This window comes from Budorcas taxicolor, chromosome 22 (assembly GCF_023091745.1).
Source record: "Budorcas taxicolor isolate Tak-1 chromosome 22, Takin1.1, whole genome shotgun sequence".
In the NCBI taxonomy this organism is placed as follows: domain Eukaryota; kingdom Metazoa; phylum Chordata; class Mammalia; order Artiodactyla; family Bovidae; genus Budorcas; species Budorcas taxicolor.
This window is the reverse complement of record NC_068931.1, coordinates 47170227-47194171: the sequence shown is the minus strand read 5'-3', so window position 1 is coordinate 47194171 and position 23945 is coordinate 47170227. Positions and strand designations below refer to the sequence as shown.

Here is a 23945-nt window from a genome sequence, read left to right as displayed (position 1 = left end):
GCCCTTGTTCCTCCAGCTGATTTGTTTTCATCAGAGTCAAGGCAAGAGGCTGCTCAGGGTCTCCTAATCATAATATGTCTCCGAGGGAGCTCAGAGTGGGTTGCCATTTCCTTCTCCAATGCATGAAAGTGAAAAGTGAAAGTGAAGTCACTCAGTCATGTCGGACTCATCGAGACCCCATGGACTGCAGCCTACAGGCTCCTCTGTCCATGGGATTTTCCAGGCAAGAGTACTGGAGTAGGGTGCCATTGCCTTCTCCCTCTTCCCAGCAGTGGGGTAGAACACTCAGGCACACCCAAAAAGGCACGTGAGGCCAAATGCTATTCAGGTTGGCAAATGAGAGGCCCAGTGAGGCAACAGGTGTGCATGGGAGATTCCATCAACGCCAATCACAGTACAGCTTTTGGAGGAAATAGGCCGAGGGTGAGAGACCAGGATAGAGTTAAGTAGCTCCTGTATCAGTTTAAAAGTTGATTTTTTTTTACCTGCCATGTCAAGGATCACCCAAGGCTCCTCAGTAGAGATAGAAATCTCATTGTGGGGAGAGCTTCCAGAATCCCCAGGCTGCCCTAGTCATCCAGTGTGGCCATCTCCACAGTGGGAGCTGCCCCTTCTCCTTCAGGACTGAGGGCAGTCCCACTTCCAATGACCTGTTTGTTTGCAGACTGGACATGGACCAGGGGGTTCTTTTTGACATTCTCAGGCCCAGTGACTGGTTGACTTACATTTGAAGCATTCCCCCTTGCTGGTTTTACCTCCAGGCAGATGGCTAAACTTCCTCAGGATCCCTTGGGTTCTCCTGAGGTTGCAAGGCATGGCTGACAGCTGTGGCCTCAGTTTAGCTTGAGCCATAGCCTGCCCATTTTCACGTCAGTTTCTCTCTTCCTCCTCAGCTTGATCTCAGTTATTAAGTATCCCAAAGGCCACCTCTAGGAGTTGGGGGATCAGGCTTTGTGGGCCTAATTGTGCCTCTAATATTCGGGCGGACTGTTGTCCCAGTAGGGATTGGCCCTCAGGAGTGGAAGGATCAATGTTAGTAAATGTTCTAAAAGCCCTCACAAGCTGCCCCTGAAAGAGGGTTGGATTTTCTTTATCTTCTTGGGTCACTCCTTTAATGTTTTCATAAAGCCAGTTAACCGGCTTTTTTATATACTTCCTCATCCCTTCTAATACACATTGGATCATGCGCTATCTGGCTTCTGTTCCCTCCTGGGAATTATAACTCTAGCAGGGCTACTGATTTGGAAGAGACGGTCATCTCCACCAATAACAAAATGTTCAGATTGGTCCCTGGCAAGGTGGTCAGTGCACCCCTCTCAGTTCAGTTCAGTTCATTTCATTCAGTTGTGTCCAACTCTTTGTGATCCCAGGGACTGCAGCACGCCAGGCCTCCCGTCCATTGCCAACTCCCGGAGTTTACTCAAACTTACGTCCATTGAGTCGGTGATGCTATCCAACCATCTCATCCTCTGTTGTCCCCTTCTCCTACCGCCATCAATCTTTCCCAGCATCAGGGTCTTTCCAAATGAGTTAGTTCTTCGCATCAGGTGGCCAAAGTATTGGAGTTTTAGCTTCAGCACCAGTCCTTCCAGTGAATATTCAGGACTGATTTCCTTTAGGATTGACTGGTTGGAGCTGGATTTGGGGTAATAGGAATTTCCACTATGGGTTACCCCAGAGGGATTACTGTCTCCTTCCTAGGGTAATGGGATATAAATGAACATAGGGAGGTGGAGTGTGGGATTGGTCAGAGATATCTGGAGAAGTAGGTGCCTCTGAAGAAATAGGTGGCTCCAGAGAAGAAGGGGAAACTTGGTTTCACCCTGAAAGTTGAGGCAGGTTAAAAGGGAATCATCTAAAATGTCGGGAGTGTTTTCTGATTCCCCAGGCCACATGGAGCAGGGTTTTGGTAAAGGACCATGAAGACTTGGCTATATGGAACTTCAGTCCATTTCCCCATCTTGTGACGACAGTAAAGATCCAATTGCAAGGCAGTATTGTAATTTAGAGACCCATTTTCAGGCCATTTTTCTCTGTCCCACCAACTTAACAGACAGTGTCATGGCAGAGTTTAAGTTTGCCCCTTTTCAGCACATTTTTTTTTTAAATTTCCAGTTTTTAAAGATACATTCCAGAGGTGTTTCTTCTGGCTTAGAAGAGGATCCTCCCATACTGAGTAACCTGCAACTGAGAGCACTCCTGGAAATGACGCTCAGAGACATTTACTAGGATCTTTCTGTCTAAAGGGGATCAGAGTGTCCTCTGAATTCCCCTTACCTAATGGGATTCTCAGCATCCTGTACTCTCCCACTGATTCCTATTCAGGTGCCTCTGGTTGATCCAGTCCCTTGTGCCAAGTGTCCTCAATAGGGGATGTTTGAACCAGTGCCAGCGTGTAGCCAGGGCTTTCCTTGAGGGAGATCTATTGTCTATAAAGCTTATGTCTGATAACAATTTTCTTATGTTGGGCTATATTCCTTGAGATTGAGCATCTATAAAGCGTAGGACATGGACTGCTTAGCCAGCCCAATAGGTAGTCTGTAACAAAGTATGAGGCTGCCAAGGCCGAAAGTGAAAGGGATCTTAGAGCTGCAAAATGGAACTCCTGGAGCAACTGGAGTTGGATGCAATGGAAAATGCCTTGGGGGTCAGGACCTGAGGCCCTAGAGCTGGGAGTATTCCCATAGGGGATTTTTTTGGACATAGATTAAGGTGAGAGACTAGAGAGCAGAAAATCCCCAAATCCTCTCCCCTATCTGCTTGGTGACTGTGATAAAACTGGGGAGAGCCTGATGATTCTTTCTGACATAGGCATCAGTCTGGACAATGTTTCCCATGTCATTTAACATACCATCCCACTGAGATTAGAATGTCTTTTTGGGATGCTCCAGTAGCACTTTGAAGGACCCCCTCGAAGTAGTTGAAGATTAAAAGAACTTTAAGTAGAATCTGATATTTGGGAAGTCTGTCAAAACTTTCGAAAAGCTTTAAAACACCTGGTCTGATAGACTCAAAGGCCACTGTGGAACAATTATCCCTTGAGTTAGGTGAAAAAAGAGAAGATTTCAAAAACAATTACAGGACTTCCCTGGTCCAGGGATTAAGAATCTGCCTGCCAATGCAGGGGACGTGGATTTGATCCCTGGTTCAGGAAGATCCCAGAGGTCGTGGAGCAGCTGAGCCCATGTGCCTAGAGCCCATGCTACACGAGAGAAGTCGTCACAATGAGAAACTCGTGCACTGCAACAAAAAGTAGCTCCCACTCACTGCAACTAGAAAAAACCCATGCAGCAGTGAAGATTCAGGGCAGCCAAAAATAAAGAAATAAAATTGAAAAAAAAAAAAAAAACAGATCACTTAAAGACACAGAAACTCACATAATCTGATATCAAAGGCAGCATTCCAGGAAAACTTTGTTCTTTTATGAAAGAGACAAACTAAATCCAGTCTTGCATCAGCTTGCTCTTAACAAAATCCATTCACCTAATTAAATTTAATCCAACCTTAGAAAATCCTGAACACATATAAAATTCTTTTCTCAGTGTTCCTCTTCTGCAGACCTCATGAACTTGCTGTAGTCATACTTTGTCCCTTATTCTTCCCATTTAGAAATAACCGGCTTTAGGACAAAAATCACCTTTTTTCCTTTAACAAAATATATTTCCATTCCTCATACCTTCTTTTCTGAAAACACACATCCTACTTTGCTTAAGCAACCATGTCTTTACATCAGCAGTCTATAGATTGGTAGAGAACATCTCAAAGTGGCACCAAAGAGCTTTAGGTTCTCTCTCACAAGAAGACAAAAGTAGGTCAATTTTAGACCTGTTTAGAAACTTAACCTTCCCAATAGTTTAAATTATTTGAAATGGCCTGGATACTCAATGAATTCTTATCATTTAACTTAATTTTAATTTACCAAGATTTAGAGAGACTGTTTCAGATGGACGTTTCTAAAACATAATTATTTCTGTAGACTTTGCCGCAAATTTCTTATCCCAGTTATATTTACTTGAAAATTTAATCATATCAGGTTATTTTTCCTGTTGACAAATTTCATAATAAAAACAAATGTTCTTATTGACTTCTAGGAACCCTAGGAAAAATTAATGTGTTATACTTAATTCTGATGACTCTAAAGACAGGTTTATATTAATTAAATCCATAAGCTTAAGCTAGCTCCAAGATCAGATATTAATTAAATATTGAATATTTCCCAGATCACATGAACACAAGTTGTATTCTGGTGAGCCTCCTTTATATTTCCAACAATGTATGTGAGAACTCAGTTTCCTTTAAGCCAATTAAATACAGCTCATTTACAAGTTAATTTTTACATAAAGATAGAGCCAGAGAGTTCATAGTTTTCCCACTTGAATTGAAAATGGTCCCTTTTTTCCCCCTCCGTCTGGGGCACCTCCAGAAGAGTCAGGTAATTCCTGAGAGCCCAGGCAGAATAGTTAACACTCCAAGGCCCAGAACAGAGATGCAAGCCCTGCTGAGCTCAGGCAGAAAGAACAGTTACATTGCAATGGCAGAGAGGAGAGAAATGCAAGCTCCTCGAGCCCAGGTAGAACACTTACATTGCAAAAGCAGAAGAGGGAAAAATACAAACTCCTTTCTTTTGTTTTTGTTCTTTAAAATCCCACAGAGTAACTCAAGGCTGGTGTTTCAGGCAATGAGGGCTGCAGCTGTATTTCAAGATTTAAATGCTCCACTATGCCCACAATTTTGGCAGAGAATTGCAGGAGCAGTTGGACAGACAAAACTACATAAAACAAACAAACCAATGACAAAAACTTAAAGACAGAAGTTTTCAGATTAAAGGGGAGTCCCCTTTAAGGATCAAGAGAGAGGTCAAGGAAGGAGGGACGGAAAAGACTGAAAAAGGAAAAAGAGACAACAGCAAAATAAAGAGGAGATTACTAGAAAAAGACAGGACTACACAATATGAGATTTAAACCTCTATCACTCCAGTCAGGGAGAGCCTGCTGAACCAGGGTCTGTGTAAGACACACCTCTCCCACTTCTGCTTGTCACTCATCAAGGTGAGCCATGCCAGCTAGAGGGGGCAGGTCTCACAAGTTGAAAAGTGATGCTGTAGCTGCCCGAAGTCTACTCTCTCAAAAAGATGGAACAGAGAGAGGAGAGGCAGCGAGAAGTAAAGAGGCTTCAGAAGAAGGAAAAGGACAAGTTGGAGGGAAAAGCATTGCCTGGATGAGGGTACTGAGGCCCCCAGAAGCCAGGAAGGCAGACTTCCCAACCTTGGTGACGCTGAAACAAGATGGTCAGGTGGCCACTTGTCACCCACAGGGAAGTTGCATCCAGTGGTCCAGGAGGTCCCAAGAACCTCTCCCCAGAAGGGGACAACAGTCCTACATTAGGAGACCTAAAGCTGATAATGGCCAGTGTTACTGGCCTTCCTCAATCAATAGAAATTGACTAGAGGTCAGACAGGAAATTCAGGCAAGGCATTATTGGGGCCCTTGCTGCAGCAGGTGGGAAAGAGATAAAACAACAATTTCCCTTGCTCACTTGCTCCCCCAAAACTATTTTTTATGTTGCTTAAGAAGAATGTATCCTTAAAAAAAAAAGTGCATCTTGTCATTCTTTTAAAACTGTCAGCTCTGTCGGTGGAAAAAGTTTTAATCATATAGACACTCTGTGTTGGTATAAATGTCTCTCTGCCAACAGTTGTTGAAATATAAGAATAGAGAGGTTTTACTGGATCTTATCCAAAAATAGAATGAAACCTGGTTTTTACTCTGTCTCTGTTATCAATGTCACTTTCTAATTTACCTTAAATGGTATCAAAGTGTTTGCCCCATCTTCCTAACTTGATCTGTGAACAGTTTTCCTGCTTCCATTCCTGCAGCCACATTCAGCCACATAGACCAGGATAGGAATCTTGCCCCATTGCTTACTGCTGTACGATTTTAGGAAAGGTATTGGACATGTTCAAGCCTTGTCTCCTCATCTGTAAAATGGGAACAGTAACACCTTCTCAGAATGAAAGTGGACCATGTGTGGGAAAGATTGCCCTAGTCAAGTTTCCTTGATTAAGAGATTGTTAGTTTTGTTTGTTTCTAAGAGAATGAATAAATAACAAAACAAAGTAACTTACCCATATTAGTTTTAAAAATGAAAGCGGTGGATTTTTCTGGAAGAATAGTGGGGTAATTTATGTCATTAAGCCAAAGAAACACTGAACAGCAAGGTTCAGAAAGGGTAGATACTGGTGCAGCTTCAGGGACCTGAGCAGCTGTTCCTTTCACTCAAAAATGTCCTGCCATTAACATGACTCTTCTTTAAACTTTTTTAGCCTACACTTCACTCAGCACAGACTTTCAAGAAAAAGAAACTGATCACTTCCCTCTGGCTAACACATGGATTTTTTCTCAGTCCCCTCTCCTCCAGATCCAATCAGCTGTGGCTAGGGAGGAGGTTCCCATATCTCAAATAGGTTTGCAGGGCCTAGGAGGAAAGCAAGGTTCATATGTACCCCACGATGTATGTGGTTCCAGTGCTTGGAAATGCACATAATGAATCCTTAATGAGCATTGGCAATTTTTGTTATTGTTGAGAGTGTAACCTGTCATTTTCAGACTCCATGTGTTTGATTATATCATTTTTAACCACTGAAGTATTTTATTCTTCCTCTATTTGAATGAAAATGAAATCATTCATTCTTTAATCCAGAAAATATTTATTTCATGCTTCATATGAATCAAATGATGTTCTTGGCAATGGGGATGCAGTGAAAAACAAAGTCCCTGCCTTCAAGGAACTTATATTCTAAAGGAGGTGGGGACTCTGGGAAGAACTGTTCCCGTAAACCATGAATTAATATAATGTGAGAAGTTCCACAGTTTGAGGGAATAAATAATGACAATGGAGGAAGAATGAGAGCTAAATGTGAGAGATAAATAGGGTCTGTGGGCTGCGGTAAGGAATTTAATTTTTATTTCTAGAGTGCTGTGAACCTGCTAAAAGATTGTGAACAGGCAGATGGTGAGATCAGAATTATATTTATAAAAATTCATCTTGGCTATTACATGGAGAATGAATGGAGTGGAACAAGATAAAAAGAAAGATAGAAAGACAGTTGGCAACTGTGGTCACCCAGGACAATGGCTGCAGTAGCCGCGAAGTAGTTAAGATGATCAGATTTAGGGTGTTTATGTGTTTTGTTTCATTATGAAATATTTCAAGCACACAAGTATAGAGGATAATAGATTGATATACCTACTTTCCAATTCTATCGTATCTTAACATTTTGCCATATTTGCTTCAGATCTTTTTTTTTTAAGAGAGAAAACTTTACAAATATAGTAAAACCCCCAAGAATAGCCTCCAGATCCTATTCCCTTCTTCTCAGAGGGATCCACTTTCCTGGTTTTGATACTCATCATTTGCATGTATGTTTTTGAACTTCTAGCACATATTTACATATCTATAACTATACAGCATTATTTTTCCCTTTTGCAAAACTTATATAAAAGGTATGCAACTTTTCCAACTTGATTTTTTCACTTAGCATTTTTTAGGGGGTTGTTCATATTCATATATGCAATTCTGGCTTATTCATTTCTTTCGTACTCTAAACATAGCATTCTTTTGCAGGAACACACTACAATGCATATAGTCATTCTGTCCTTGACGGACAAGTTATTTTAATTTTTTGCTGTTACAAACAGTGAAGTAATAAATATTCTTGTACATATCTCCTGGTGCACATGTGCATGTATAAAAGTTTCTCTAAGTTAGTGCTTCCTAACCTTTTTCAGATCATGCACACAAAGAAAATAGTAATATTTCTGAGGCATGTTCATAAACTGGAGGGGATCTAGGAATGTCTACATGGAGCTTGGTGAAAAAGATCATTACTTTTTTCTTTTTATAAGAAAAATGGAATACTAAAATATTAAGAAAAATATAAATCTTAAATTTGTTTAAAACTTTCAAATAGAAAACTTCAGGAGTTTTAATGAAAAGCTTGAGAGGACTTCTGTGGTCAGATTTAATGTTTGAATTGTCTGTATTTCCTCGTCAACACATTTCTAATGACAATATCTTCAAATTCTTGCAGACAGAATTGATAAGATATTTTGTATTTTTCAATCATTCAAAAGTTGAAATTATATTTTAAAAATCCAGTAGCCAGTCTCTTTCTATCATTGACAAATTTAATTTTGAAATTTTTTTATGACAAATAGGTTTTAGATTCCAGTTCTGTAGATAGAACACAGTTCCCTCCTATATACTCCAGTTTCCTTTATTATTAGCATCTTTAAAAAACTTTAATGTTTATCTTATATTGGAGTATAGTTGATTTACAATGTTGTGTTAGTTCAGGTGTACAGTGAAGTGATTCAGTTATATATGCAAATATCCATTCTTTTTCAGATTCTTTGCCCATATAGCTTATTACAGAGCACTGAGTAGAGTTTCCTGTACTATACAGTGGTTGACATCTTGTATTAATGTATGTCACAACTGGGCTTCCTGGGTGGTGCTAGTGGTAAAGAACCCACCTGCTAATGCAAGAGACTTAAGAGACAGGCTTTCAATCCCTGGGTCAAGAATCCCTTGGAGGAGGGCATGGCAACCCACTCCAGTATTCTTGCCTGGAGAATCCCATGGACAGAAGAGCATGGTGGGCTACAGTCCATAGGGTTGCAAAGAACTGGACATGACTGAAGCAACTTGGCACACACACATGCATGTCACAACTAATGAACAAATACCGAGTCATTATTACTAACTAAAGTTCACACTTTATTCAGATTTCCTTAGTTCTTATCCATTATCCTTTTTCTACACCAGGATCCAGCCAGAATACCGTATTACAAGGGTCCCCAACCCCTGGGACATGGACCAGTATGGGCCTGTGGCCTGTTAGAAACCAGGCTGCACAGCAGGTGAGTAGTGGGCAAAGCTGGTTCTTTTGCATTTATAGCCACTTCCCATTGCTCACATTACTGCCTGAGCTCTGCTTCATGTCAGATCATCATAAAAGTAATGCACTTAAATCATCCCCAAACTATCTCCCCCATCCTATTCATGGAAAAATTATTTTCCATGAAACCAGTCCCTGGTGCCAAAAGGGATATGGACTGCTTCCACGTCATGCTTAGTTGTTGTGTCTCCTCAGACTCTTCTTTGCTGTGACAGTTTCTCTCACTTCCTTATTTTCAATGACCTTGACACTTTTATTTATTTATTTTTCACCTTGACACTTTTAAAGAATACTGGTCAAATGGTTTATAGAATGCTCCTTCACTGAGACTTGTCTGATAACTTTTCCCATGATTAAACTGGGTGTGTGTGTGTGTGTGTGTGTGTGTGTGTGTGTGTTGTGTGTGTGTGCAGCTTCCCAGGTGGTGCTAGTGGTCAAGAACCCAGCTGCCGATACAGGGGACCTAACAGATGTGGGTCCGATCCCTGGGTTGGGAAGATCCTCTAGAGAAGGGCATGGCAACCCACTCCAGTATTCTTGCCTGGAACATCCCATGGACAGAAGAACCTGGCGGGCTACAGTCCATAGGGTTGCAAAGAGTCGGACACGACTGAAGTGACTTAGCTCTCACATAGGTGTGTGTTTTGAGAGGAAGATCACAGAGGTAAACTGCCATTCTTTCACATCATATCAAGGGTATATACAGTAATTATGGCTTTAAAAAAGATTATTTATTTATTTGGCTGTGTCTGGCCTTAATTGGGGCACTTAGGATCTTCTTGCATCAGGTGAATCTTTTGCTGCGCTCCACAGACTCTCTAGTTAACACTTGCAGGCTCAGTTGTTGTGGCTCGGGGGCTCTCCAGTTGTGCTCAGGCTCCAAAGCGCTGGGGCTTAGTTGCTCCATGACATGTGGGCTCCTAGTTCCCTGAACAGGGATCAAACCTGAGTCCCCTGCATTGCAAGGAGCATTCTTAACCCACTAAACCACTGGGAAGACCCCATCATGGCTTATTATATCTCATCAGAGCCTGAGAGATGATAAAACACTGTTTCAAGACAATCTTTGTCATAAAGAAGTAAAAGAAAGAGACTTGTAGCAGCTTCCAGTCCTTTAAAATTTTGTTGAAACTCAGAAACAAAAAAACCAAATAACCTGATTTAAAAATGAGTACAGGAATGAATGGCTTCCCAGGTGGCACTAGTGGTAAAGAACCTGCCTGCCAATGCAGGAGACATAAGAGACTGGGTTTGATCCCTGGGTCGGGGAGATCTGCCGGAGGAAGGCATGGCAACCCACTCCAGTATTCGTGCCTAGAGAATCCCACGGACAGAGGAGCCTGGCGGGCTACAGTCCATAGGTCACAAAGAGTCGTCCACGACTAAAGCGACTTGGCATGCACGCACAAAGGACTGAACAGACATTTCTCCAAAGAAGTTATACTGAAGGCCAATAAGTGCATGAAAAGAAGCTCAATATCACTAACCATTCAGTTCTGTTCAGTTCAGTTCAGTCTCTCAGTCGTGTCCGACTCTTTGCGACCCCATGAATCACAGCACGCCAGGCCTCCCTGTCCATCACCAACTCCTGGAGTTCACTCAGATTACCGTTCATCGAGTCAGTGATGCCATTCAGCCATCTCATCCTTTGTCATCCCCTTCTCCTCCTGCCCCCAATCCCTCCCAGGATCAGAGTCTTTTCGAGTGAGTCAACTCTTCGCATGAGGTGGCCAAAGTATTAGGGAATTGCAAATCAAAACAACAAGGAGATTTCATCTGACACTTATTATGATGGATACTATTAAACATCAGAATATAACAAGGGTGGATGAGGATGTGGAGAAGCTGGAACCATTGCACACTGCTGGCAAGAATGTAAAATGGCACAGCTGCTTTGGAAAACATGACAACTCCTCAAAAAATAAAATTACCATATGATCCACTAATTTCACTCCTGAGTATATACCCCCCAATATTGAAAGCAGGATCTAGAAGAGAGATTTGTTCACATTAGCCACAATAAAAAGTGGAAGCAACCTACTATTGACTCAATGTCGGTGTCCCTCAAAAACCCATTTGTTGATGCTTCAATCCCCATTGTGATGCTATCTGGAGGTGGGGCCTCTGGGCAGTAATTAGGTTTGGTTGAGGTCATGACGGTGGAAGCCCTAGGATTGGATTAATGCCCTTATAAGATCAAGAAACCAGAGATCTCTCTCCCCATCATGTATGGAAATAAATAAGAAGGTGGTCAAATGTAAACCAGGAAGGGGAGCCTCATCAGACACCAAATGCTAGCACCTTGATCTTATATGTCCCAGCCTCCAGAACTATGAGAAATGAATGTTAACTGTTTGAGCCACACAGTCTGTGGTATGTCGTTTCAGTAGCCCAACCTGATTAAGATACAACCTAATTGTTCATGAACAGATAAACAGATAAAATATGGTATATACATACAATGGAATATTATTCAGCCTTAAAAGAGAAGAAAATTTTGCCATATGCTACATTATGGATGAGCCAATCACAAAAGGACACATACCATGTAATTCCATTTATATGAGGTACTTAGAGTAAAGTTACAGAGAAAGCAGAATGGTGGTTGTCAGGGGCTGGGGGGAAGAAGAGAATAGGGAGTTACTGCTTAATGAGTATAGCGTTTCAGTTTAGCAAGGTGAAAAAGTTCAGGAGGTGAACAGTGGTAATGGTTGTACAAAATGTGACTTACTTAATGGCACTGTATTGTACACTTGAAAGGGTTTAAGATGGTAAATTTTAGGTTGTGTTTATTTTATCACAATTTCTTAAATTGTTGAGGCTTGCCCTATCATGCTCAATGTTGGTAAATGTTCCATATGTACTTAAAATAATGCATTTTCTGCAAGTCCCATTCTGGGTCTTCTCACAGTCCCACCTCAGACAGACATGGTTGAGTCTGATCAGAACTGGGACCTGGGGACAAATCAGCGCACCCCACCTGGCAGGGAGCTACTGCAGTGTTTGGACAAGGATTTCTCCTGGTGACTTTAGGAAAAAACAGTCATCCGTCTTTTATTAATCACGTGATATTCTTCTGATAAAGCTGCACACAAGGCATGTGACTTACTTGAAAGCGAGAAAGGCACATTCTTCTCTCAATCCTTTTTCTCTGAGGAGGGAAAGAAGGGTCTGAGTGTATGTGCTTTGTGAGAGATTTACCAGGTGGTTCAATAGGTAAAGAATCTGCCTGTAATGCGGGAGATGCTGATTCGATCACTGGGTTGGGAAGATCACCTGCAGGAGGGCATGGTAACCCACACCAGTAGTCTTGCCTGGAGAATCCCATGGACAGAGGAGTCGGGCGTGGGGGTGGGGGTGGGGCTACAGTCCATGGGGTTGCAGAGTCGGACATGACTGAAGCGACTGAGCATGCACGCACTTTATTTGTAGCGACCAAGGCAGATTTGCTAATTATGCAGTTACAAAAATCTGTATCTTTAATGATTTTGGTTTTTGTATCAATTACTGAGATAGTATGGTAAAATGCTTCTCTATACTTGTGGGGTTTTGTTTTACTTCTCATTGTAGTTCTGTATGATACATTAAGGACATGTCATTTAAGTGCATAGTGAAGTCACTCAGTCGTGTCCGACTCTTTGTGACGCCATAGACTGTAGCCTACCAGCCTCCTCTGTCCATGGGATTTTCCAGGCAAGAGTACTGGAGTGGGTTGCCCACATTTAAAATTGCTGTATTTTGCTGGTGAACTGAACTCATTAAGTCCCTAATATGGTAGCTCCATCATGTCTATAATCGTAGACCATTTATAGTTCTTCCTGGTCCAGAGGCAATTTACTAATCAGAGGTCATTTTTATCATAAACCTCTATTATGTTTCCAGGTGAAAAGAGCTAGAAAATTAACTGAAGGTCAAGTTTTCATGCGGAAAGGAAAAGGGTTTTGTTAACCCTTTACCCACAATGGGTTTTTTTTTTAATCAGTCTGAAAATCTCCAATTTTATCTTGTCATACATTGCTTCCGCCTCATTTTGGTTTTTTGCCCTTTGAGGACTCCAGTGAAACGTTTGGTAGACTTTTTTAACATTATCTTCTGTCTCAAATTTATGTCTAACATTTTCTTACACATTTTCCATCTTTTTGTTTCCCTTAGCTTCATTCTAGTCTTCTAACATGTTCAGATTATTCTCTTAAATTGTGTGTAATATACTATTAAACCTATCCATTTAGGTCTTTAACTTCTTAATTCTAGAGTATAATTTTTTTCAAGGTTTGCTTGTTAATTTACTTACTTGTGTAAGCATGTTTTTATTGCAGTCTTTTTCTGATTTTTGATTATGTGTTAGTCATTTAACTTGGAAAATAATCTGTAGGTTAATTTGAGGTTTGGAGTGATAGGATCTTCCCGACCCAGGGACTGAACCCGGGTCTCTTGCATTGGAGGCAGACGCTTTAACCTCTGAGCCACCAAGGAAGATGATAGATGTTTACCTGGAGAGAATTTTTGTTTCTGCCCAGTGTCTGTAGAGTACCATCCTAAACCTATTTTTCAATATTCAAGGAGTGAGATTTACTGATTAGTATAAAAACTGAATGCAATTTGTGGATGTGCTGACATTTCCGGTTTATCTTTACTCTGTGGGGTCTTGTATTAAATATCGGGGTTGTTTATTGGACTTTGCAAAAGTTATATTTCAGTTTGTCGTTGTTTAGTTGCTAAGTCACGTCTGACTCTGCAATCCCATGGACTGCAGCCTGCCAGGCTCCTCTGTCCACGGGATTTCCCAGGCAAGAATGCTGGAGTGGGAGTTGCCATTTCCTTCTCCGAGGGATCTTCCTGACACAGGGATTTAACCCGCTATTCTTGTCTCCTGCATTGGCAGGTGGATTCACCACTGTGCCACCAGGGAAGTCCCAGTTTATAGATTTTACTTTTGGATTGTCAAATTCCTCAGGATAAATGTTCAGCTTAAATGTCTGGAATATTGCCTTCTATGATTTTGACCGGATAACTCTTTACTTTTGGCACTTGCTAATGATTTTCTAAATCCAGAATTTTGTTTTCAGTTGTTGAGTTGTACCAAGTCACCAAGTCTCTAACATATAAGCTAGGGTAAAACCATTCTTGCATTACTGGGGTAAAACCTGCTTATATGTTAGATAGGATAATTAATTTTTGTCTGGGTTTTGGCACTGAGGTTATAACAGCATTTTAAAATAAATAAAGAAGTTTGTCTCATTTTAAAATTCTCTCTATAGTATTAGAAATCAGATCATTGGTTATTTCCGGTGGGAGGTTTGACTGAGAAAGAGCAGGAGGGAATTTTCTGGGGTGATGGAAGTGCTGTGTCTTGATAAACAGTTTTCAAAACTAAATGACTAGTTCACTTAAGATACGAGGGTTTACCTATGTTATTTGTACCTTAATAATTGTTCAAATATTAATAATTGTTGAATCTTGTTAGAAAGTATATTTATCGTGTTATGCTTTCAAATTTTGTGTTAAAAATGGGAATATAAAAGATAAATTCATTGTTCATTTTCTTTTCATACTGTTTAGTAAAGGCTAAGGCAAAGTGCAAATGGTGTGAAGAAATCTGATTAGAATAGATATGTGCTTGGCAAAGCAAGAAAGGTGGCTTGAAACTATGTAGGAGCCTTGAATATGGATACAGGGAAAAAGGAAGAAGTCAGTGGAAACAAAATGAGAGATACTGAGATCAAGAGACTGATGGATGTACAGATAGGCAGGGAAAGGATTAAGACAGGTGCTTGGAGAGTAAATTCAGTATCTCATGCATCATCCAACTAGAAAAGAGAATATTCTTTTCTAAAGTACTAGAATATATCATATAGATATTTAAGTGCTTAGTAGCTTTTTTTGGTGTGTGCTTATCAGTTGTTTAAATACAAAAACAATCACCTATCAAAGGTAAGTTCATAAAGCATACTAAAATTCCTGATCTCATTCAATTCTTCAACATCCTGAGATCTGGAATAGATTAGAAAAACAGAGTTGAGACTTTGCCATAGTTAAAACAGCTAATATGTGGAAAAGCTACTTGTGAGACTTTTGAGTCTGTGTAGTATAAACTTGGGAAACTTTAATTACAATACTTATGTTTTTAATTGGAGCTAGATAAAAGGGGTGGTCCAGCCAGGTAACTGCCTAGAACCTCAATCCATAGAGTGTTAACATATTTAATCACTTAAAAATGTAATGAGAAAATTGTATTAAATGGAATTCCTCTCGGGGAACAGTTCTACACGTGGCAGGTGTGGTAGTTAGGTATGTGGTCTATAGTAACGGTGAGACTTTGATACTTAACTTCCTTCCTCAAGTCTCATCCAAGGATATATTATGTCACACTACAAAGAAGTTATATCCAACTAAGTGCAGAGATTTCTTTTTGATGAGTAGGATTTACGAATTTGGATGAGCTAAATTGTTTATGACAGTAAAAAGGGCCTTGCTTTTTACCCATTACCATTCAGCCTTTCCTTTAAACAAATATTGAATTAATATTAGGGAGTCTAGTTTAGGAAAGATGCCCAATTAGTAATCTGGCCTGGTGAGACCAAGTTGTGGTTTAGGCCAGTCTAAGAGCATCTAGACTCTTTCCAGGCAAAGCTACCCAACCCTACAATGAACACTTCAGTAATTGTAGCGTGGCTTTTCTTGGTTTTGCGTGTCAGTGCCTCTTGTGGGTTGTAAGTGCCTTGGTGGAAGGGCTGTATTGTATTCTACTCATATATTCCCCTACAGCTCCTAGCCCACATAGGCCTTCACTTAATGTCCGTTGAACAATGTTAAATTCTGAGGTGGAAATCAAGGCCTAAGATGAATAAGCCAAAATCAAAACTAAGTCAAACTGAGACCACAAAAATCAATGGTGGAAAGCCAGAGGAAGAAGGTAGTCTAGCCTGACACTGTTCATTCTTTTACTCACTAAACAAGTAGGACAGCAATTTTTCAGGCATCTGTCAGTTATTACAGTCTGCTGCTGCTGCTGCTGCTAAGTCGCTTCAGTCGTGTCCAACTCAGTGCAACCCCATAGACGGCAGCCCACCAGGCTCCCCCGTGGGTTTAAAAACATTTTTAAGGAAAAAAGGTAAACCATAATTATTTATATAATAATTACACAAAGACCTACACAATTACCATGTAAAAACATCAGGAAGGAAAGGTTCCGGTCCTGTGAGTGGTCAGAGAGGGATCTGAAAAAAAATGGCGCCTGCGGCTCAGGTGGTAAAGAACCCGCCCGCAATGTGCGAGACCAGAGTTCGATCCCTGGGTTGGGACGATCCCTTGGAAGAGCCCATGGCAACCCATTCCAGCAGTCTGGCCTGGAGAATCACTATGGATAGAGGAGCCTGGCGGGCTACCGTCCATAGGGGTCGCAGAGTCGGACACGACTTAACGACTAAGCACAGCACAGGCGCCATGTGGGTTCAGGTCTTTCTGAAAGAGTGATACTTAAAACTGCGATCTGAAGGATGAACAGGAATTAGGTGAAAAGTCAGACTGGAAAACTATTTTTGGCCCAGGGGTCAACATTAGGTGTTTGAAATGGGCTCCATCCACCTCTTAAAGGAAATCTGAATCCCAGACTTGGTCCAGCGAATTTCTGACCAGCTTGACTCAGCACCTTGTCTCATCCTTGGTCAGCACTTCAGGGGTGAGGTGAAACTTCCATCGTCTCTGGCTCTGGCATTTCATCTTTCCCACCTATCTGATTTCCCTGACCCCTCTCTACCAGGGCCCTTCTGGGCGCGCTCCTATTTCACTTCTCCCAACTTCCCTCCCCCAGCCCGCTCAACTCTGCAATCCTTGACATTCAGTCGCCCTTCAAAGTCAGAAAAGAACTAGCCAGGTTAGCACTTTGAGGCTATCGGCAACCCAAAGAGGTCTTACCAACCCTGCACTATGAGATAGGAACAATAGCTTATCCAACATCCACGTTTAGGTTGTTCCGCCGCAACTAACCCAGGGGATGCCTTTATTTTGGGTGGACCCCTCTGTCTACAGCCACCGTGGGGAAGGGCCCCGTAAGAATTTTCCCGAAATGTTCCAGTCACGAGTCCCAGGCCACCTCTTCTCCGTCACTCCCTCCGCCAGGCCCTCCGGTAGCGCTGCAGTCTCCACAGCGCTTCAGGAACTGGGGCCTGGCATCCACGCCGGGGACCGGAGGCAGAGGGCTGCACGGCGACCGGCCCGGCTTGGCCGGAAGGCGTGCGGGAAGGCGGGCAGGCCGCGGGAGAGGGCGGGGACCAGCGGCCGAGGACAGCGCCGCGCGGGGAGGGCCGGCGCGCGGGCGGAAGACGCGGGCGGAAGGCTGTGGGCTGGGTGGGCGGGGCCGCGCTCGCCGGGGGGCGGGGCTCCAGCGCTCGTCACGTGACGGGTCCGGCGGCGGCGGCAGCGGCGGCGGCGGCCGCGGCGTCTTTAGCGGCCCCCAGTGCAGGATGGTGCTGGAGGCGGCGGCGGCGGCCGTGGTGGCGGCGGCGTTGTTGGCGGCAGCGGGCGGGGGTGCTGTGGCGGCAGCGGCGGCGGCGCCCGCGGGTGGTATAAAATGGCGGATTTCGAGGAGTTGAGGGTAAGCGGGGGCGCGGGAGTGGAGCGCGGAGGCCGCGGGGGAGGGGAGGGGCGGGGAGGGGATGAGAGGCGGGGAAACCGCAACGTCGCCGGCTGCCACCTTCTTGTTTCGCGGGGAGCGGTTGGCGGAGCCCCGAGCCCCGAGCCTGGCCGGCGTCCGAGCAGGCGCCCGCGCGGCCGTGGGGGGAGCGCTCGGCGGCGGAGGACGCCCGGGCCGCGCAGGGGTGGCGGGCCCAGGGGCCCAGGGTGAGCCGACCCGTGGGGTCCGTCGGGGGCACGCACACCTGGCGCGAGGGGCCGCGGCTGCTCTCGCCAGGGGCTCGTGGGGACCCAACTTCCCCCGTTTATTTTAAGGGATGAAGTCGGGAGTAGGGATTGCTTTTCCACCTTCGCGAGGGGTGTACGTGTCTGGCGATTCTTCAGTCTCCGGGCCACTCACTTGAGTGGGAGGCTGTTATCGGAAACGTGAAGTTGCTTTTAGAATTCTCTCTCTCCTTGGAGTGATGTTACTGTTCAGGACGATCTGTCACGAGAAAGGCCCCTTCCTCCCACCAGTGCTCCTTGCACGTCTTGGAGAGGAGCGTCGTCTTTTGGGAATCCTGCCTTTCGTCATCGGCCTTAAACGCTGGTGTTTTTCTTAGTACTATGGGTAAGAACTCCGCAAAGTCCGTGTTGTCATGAGAACAAGGTCATAACTTTATTGTTGATACGCTTGTATTGTAGAGTAGAGATTTGAAATGGGCTGTGTTGAGGTTAGAACGCAAAGATATGTATGTATTTTTTTCCCGGAGCTGATAACCTTCAGAGTCCTGAGACAGAATTGTGATAAACGAGCCAGATTTTTTTTTTTTTAATGGCCCGCTGAGTTACTGACGGCATAAATAAGATACTTAAGGAGGGAAATACTGATTAAAAAATAGTCTTCAAAGAACGGATGAATAGAAACTTTTAACTGCCATCAGTTTGCACAACATAGACGTGTGGTGTTAGCGTTACTTTTTCAGAATAAGAAGAAAGTGGAATCTGGTAAAAGATTCAGTGTGTATGTTTATTACGGAATTTGGGAGTGGGGTGTATTAGGGGAAGGGATGTTGGCTGGTTACCTGGCTGGTTTGGTGAACATCGGCAAAAGAACGTATTCATGGCTCTGATCTAAAGGTAAATTGTTTTGGTTTGAATAGTACCTGCCATTTTCTTTCCAGCTGTTTCAAAAATTACTTAATTCCCAGTGAAAAGTATATTAATACGTTTTATGCACTATGCTAGTTTATACAGAGAACCTGATACTAGGTAAAGGGTGTTCATATGGTTAAGTGTAAGGGTGAGTCTCAGCTGTAGAGCTAATAACACCTGTAGAGCTTTTGAAACAACAAGGCCTGAGCCTCATCTGTAAATTAATGCATTAGATGTAGAGTGGATTGAGGATACTCAAGTTTGTGGTTATTTGTATCTGCAGTATTATCTTAGTTTTTGTGTACTAATGGGCATATGTAACTTGCCCTCTTCTAAGCTTTTTTTGTTGTTGTCGTTGATGAAAACTTTCCCGAGACTTGTGTTCGACTTTTACAAATGTTGGTCACAGTTTAATAAAAAGTGGAGAATTTATTGGTGAAAGGCAAAAAGGGCTTCCCTGGTGGCTCAGTGGTAAAGAACCCATCTGCAGTGCAGATGGGGGTTCGATCCCTGGGTCAGGAAGATCCCTTGGAGAAGGACATGGCAACCCACTCCAGTATTCTTGCCTGGGAAATCCCATGGACACAGGAGCCTGGCAGACTCGAGTCCATGGGATTACATAAGAGTAGGACATGACTGAACAACAATGGAGGGCAGAAAAGGCAGGCAGTGCTTATAGGTTGGAGTGGAACCAGGAACTGGAAAGTAGTCGAAAACCAAGATTTTTCTCTGTCTTTGTCTCCCCTTACCTCCCTCCATTGTCGTCTCCAGCCCTCAGCCCTCTCTTCTCTCCCATTTTATGTTGTGGGTCAGCTTCATCGTTTTTTTCCTGCAAATTAGTTGTCTTTGCTTCTCCAGGCACTTGCTAGAAGATGGCCCCTCCCCGACAGGTTGCCTTAGGAAACAGAATTTTCGGAAGTGAGGAGGGTATGAGCTATGCAAATGTTGAGTTATCACCCCAGATTTTGCCATACTACTTAATAGCATCATTTGCACTTGAAGATGTGCTGTAGGTCTCCCCACTCCTCATTGCAAACCTTGATGATGGTGGCAGATATCCATTATAATAAAGTTTTTATTATGTGCCTGGCTCTGGTTTCAGAACTTTACATACATACTTATTTAAATAGTTCTCATAAAAAGTGAGGCCCAGAGTGGTTGAATAACCAGACGGAAGTTGCACAGCTTGATACTAGGAAGACCTGGGATTTTTAACTTCAGAGGTCTTAACTTCAGAGTCAGCGTTCCTCAGAGTCTAAGCTGTACTGCTCTGTCCAGTTTCCTTCAGGTCCATGGGATGTCCCCTACCTGTCCTCCTGCATTCTGTGAACTAAAGTGAATGATAAACAATGATACCCTGCTTATATGACATAATATTGAGGGGAAAACCAGACATCTGGCTAAAAATCGAATTAGAAAGGAGGAAAAGAGGAAGACACATTAAGTGTTTTCTAAATGGTTTCTGAATCAGAGTATATTCTGACGATCAGAGGGATAGTGAAGTAAGTTCAAGGACGGGGAAAAATCATGGGCATTGGTTTGTTGCCTAAATTCTTGGCTGTAGAGGAAATGGCTAGCAGACCTGAATGTTGCATGTTTGGCTCATAATGCCGCTCAGAGGATTTCCTTTATCTTTGTCCATTATGACTCAGGGCCACTTCCTAGAAGCCCATGTCACAAGAGCAGGTCACTGCTGGCTAATACTAGTGTCTCCTATGCAGAAGATCCAGAATTTTGGGAAGGAATCTTGGGAATTTAGACCTCACTGTGCTTTAGTGACGCCTGTGCCTTTGCTTTTCTTGGGGGAGGGGCGTCATTTGATGGGGCCACTCCTGTAGAACCCTTAAGAGGCTGCCTGACAATTTCAGTTTTTGAGACTGCCTTGTGGGCCAGTACTAGAACTCTTGTCCAGTCATGACAGAGTGTGACATCCCTACATTTTGCCTCTTGCAATTCAGGTGACCAGCAGAATACCAGCATACTCCCTTCAGTTCTTAGGGGAGAGAGGATCTGATTGGCTGAGCACTTAAGCCTGATGAGGGTCACATTGGGCTTCCCGGATGACTCAGTGGTTAAGAAGCCTGCCAATGCATGAGATGCCGGGTCAGTCCCTGGGTTGGGAAGATCCCCTGGAGCAGGAAATGGCTACCCATTCCAGTATTCTTGCCTGGCGAATCCCATGGACAGAGGTGCTTGGCGGGCTGTGGTCTCTGTTCACAAGGAGTGAGACAGGACTGAGCAACTAAACAACAACAACAAAGATGGTTACAATAATGCACCATGTGTTAGAAGCTTTCAGGGTGCTAGTGTTCAGTCGCTCGGTCGTGTCCGACTCTTTCAACCCCATGGATTGCAGCATGCCAGGCTTCCCTGTCCTTCACCATCTCCCAGAGTTTGCTCAAATTCATGTCGGTGATGAATCGGTGATGTCATCCAGCCATCCACTCCTCTGTCTTCCCCATCTCCTGCCTTCAGTCTTTCCCAGCAGCAAAGTCTTTTCCAGTGAGTTGGCTCTTTGCATCAGGTGGCCAAAATATTGGAGCTTCAGCTTCAGCATCAATCCTTCTAATGAATATTTAGGATTGATTTTCTTTAGAATTGACTAGTTTGATCTCCTTGCAGTCCAAGGGACTCTCGAGTCTTTTTCAACATCACAGTTCAAAAGCGTCAATTCTTCGATGCTCAGCCTTCTTTCTGGTCCAACTCTCACATCCATACGTGACTATTGGAACAAATAACTTTGACTGTATGGGCTTTGGTCAGCAAGGTAATACCTCTGCATTTTAATATGCTGTCTGGGTTTGTCATAGCTTTTCTTCCAAGGAGCCAAGAGTCTTTTAATTTCATGGCTGCAGTCACCATCTGTAGTGATTTTGGAGCCCAGGAAAATAAACTCTGTCACTTTTTACATTATTTTCCCATCTATTTGCCATGATGTGATGGGACCGGATGCCATGATCTTCATTTTTTGAATGTTGAGTTTTAAGCCAGCTGTTTCACTCTGCTCTTTTCACCTTCACGAAGAGGCTCTTTAGTTCCTCTTTGTTTTCTCCCATAAGGGTGGTGTCATCTGCCTATTTGAGGTTATTGATATTTCTTAATTCCAGCTTGTGCTTCATCCAGCCCGGCATTTCGCATTATATACTCTATATGTGAGTTAAATAAGCAGGGTGACAGTATACAGCCTTGATGTACTCCTTTCCCAATTTGGAACCAGTCTGTTGTTCCATGTCTGGTTCTCACTGTTGCTTCTTGACCTGCATACCGGTTTTGCAGGAGGCAGTAGGTGGTCTGGTATTACTACCTTTTAAGAATTTTCCACAATTTGCTGTGATCCACACAGGCAAAGACTTTAGTGTCATCAATGAAGGAGACATAGATGTTCTTCTGGAATTCCCTTGCATTACCCATAATCCGATGGACGTTGTCAGTTTGATGTCTGGTTCCTCTGCTTTTTCTTAATCCACCTTGAACATCTGGAAGTTCTCGGTTCACATACTGTTGAAGTCTAGCTTGGAGAATTTTGAGCGTTACTTTGCTAGCATGAGAAATGAGTGAAACTGTGCGGTAGTTTGAACATTCTTTTGTATTGCTCTTCTTTGGGATTGGAATGAACACTGACCTTTTCCAGTCTTGTGGTCACTGCTGAGTTTTCTCAATTTGCTGGCATAATGAGTGCAGCACTTTCACAGCATCATCTTTTAGGATTTGAAATAGCTCAACTGGAATTCTGTCATCTCCGCTAGCTTTGTAGTGATGCTTTGTAAGGCCCACTTGACTTCACACTCCAGAATGTCTGGCTGTAGATGGGTGATCACACCACTGTGGTTATCTGGGTCATAAAGATCAGTTCTGTGTATTCTTGCCATCTCTTCTTAATCTATTCTGCTTCTGTTAGCTCCATAACATTTCTGTCCTTTATTGTGCCCATCTTTGCATGAAATGTTCCCTTGGTATCTCTAATTTTCTTGAAGAGAGCTCTAGTCTTTCCCATTTTATTTTTTTTCTCTATTTCTGTGCATTGATTGCTGAGGAAGGCTTACTTATCTCTCCTTGTTATTCTTTGGAACTCTGCATTTAGATGGGTACATTTTTCCTTTTTCCTTTGGTTTTTGCTTTTCTTCTTTTCTCAGCTGTTTGTAAGGCCTCCTCAGACAAGCATTTTGCCTTTTTGCATTTCTTTTTTCTTGGGGATGGTTTTGATCACTGCCTCCTCCACAATATCATGAACTTCCGTCCATAGTTCTTCAGGCACTCTGTCAGATCTGATCCCTTGAATATTTGTCACTTCCACTGTATAATCGTAAGGGATTTGATTTAGGTCATACCTGAATGGCCTAGTGGTTTTCTCTACTTTCTTCAATTTAAGTCTGAATTTGGTAATAAGGAGTTCATGATCTGATCCACAGTCAGCTCCCGGTCTTGTTTTTGCTGACTGTATGGAGCTTCTCCATCTTTGGCTACAAAGAATATAATCAATCTGATTTCGGTGTTGACCACCTAGTGATGTCCATGTGTAGTGTCTTCTCTTGTGTTGTTGAAAGAGGGTGTTTGCTATGACCAGTGTGTTCTGTTGGCAGAACTCTGTTAACCTTTGCCCTTCATTTTGTACTCCAAGGCCAAACTTGCCTGTTAGACCAGGTATCTTCTGACTTCCTACTTTTGCATTCCATTCCCCTGTGATGAAAAGGATATCTTTTTTGGGTGTTACTTCTATGTCTTGTAGGTCTGCATGGAACCATTCAAATTCAGCTTCTTTGGCACTAGTGGTTGGGGACTTGGATTACTGTGATATTGAATGGTTAGGTCTTTATAGAACCTTTCAACTTCAGGTTCTTCAGCATTAGTGGTTGGGGCGTAGTCTTGGATTACTGTGATGTTGAGTGGTTTGCCTGGAAACGAACAGAGATCATTCTGTTGTTTTTGAGGTTGCACCCAAGTACTGCATTTTGTACTCTTTTGTTGACTAGGAGGACTACTTCATTTCTTCTAAGGGATTCTTGACCACAGTAGTAGATACGGTCATCTGAATTAAAATTGCTGATTATAGTCCATTTTAGTTCACTGATTGCTATAATATTATGTTCACTCTTGCCATCTCCTATTTGACCACTTCCAATTTGCCTCGCCAACAAAGGTCCATCTAGTCAAAGCTATGGTTTTTCTGGTAGTCATGTACAGATGTGAGAGTTGGACTGTAAAGAAAGCTGAGCACTGAAGA

The 23945-nt window shown here is 43.0% G+C and overlaps 1 protein-coding gene across 6 annotated transcripts in view; it reads left to right on the top strand.

Annotated features, from left to right (window-relative positions):
• Positions 1-17468: 17468 nt before the first annotated feature.
• Positions 17469-23945, top strand: part of PIAS2 (protein inhibitor of activated STAT 2) — a 94113-nt gene continuing 87636 nt past the window's right edge. For 5 of the 6 annotated variants that reach the window (XM_052660217.1, XM_052660211.1, XM_052660210.1 and 2 more), the window contains exon 1: positions 17469-17552. In XM_052660217.1, coding sequence (XP_052516177.1) covers positions 17529-17552 — 24 coding nt within the window. In that variant the 5' untranslated portion in view covers positions 17469-17528. Of the gene's footprint in view, positions 17553-18128; positions 18201-23945 lie in introns of those variants that run through there. The other variant, XM_052660213.1, reaches the window with a different exon arrangement.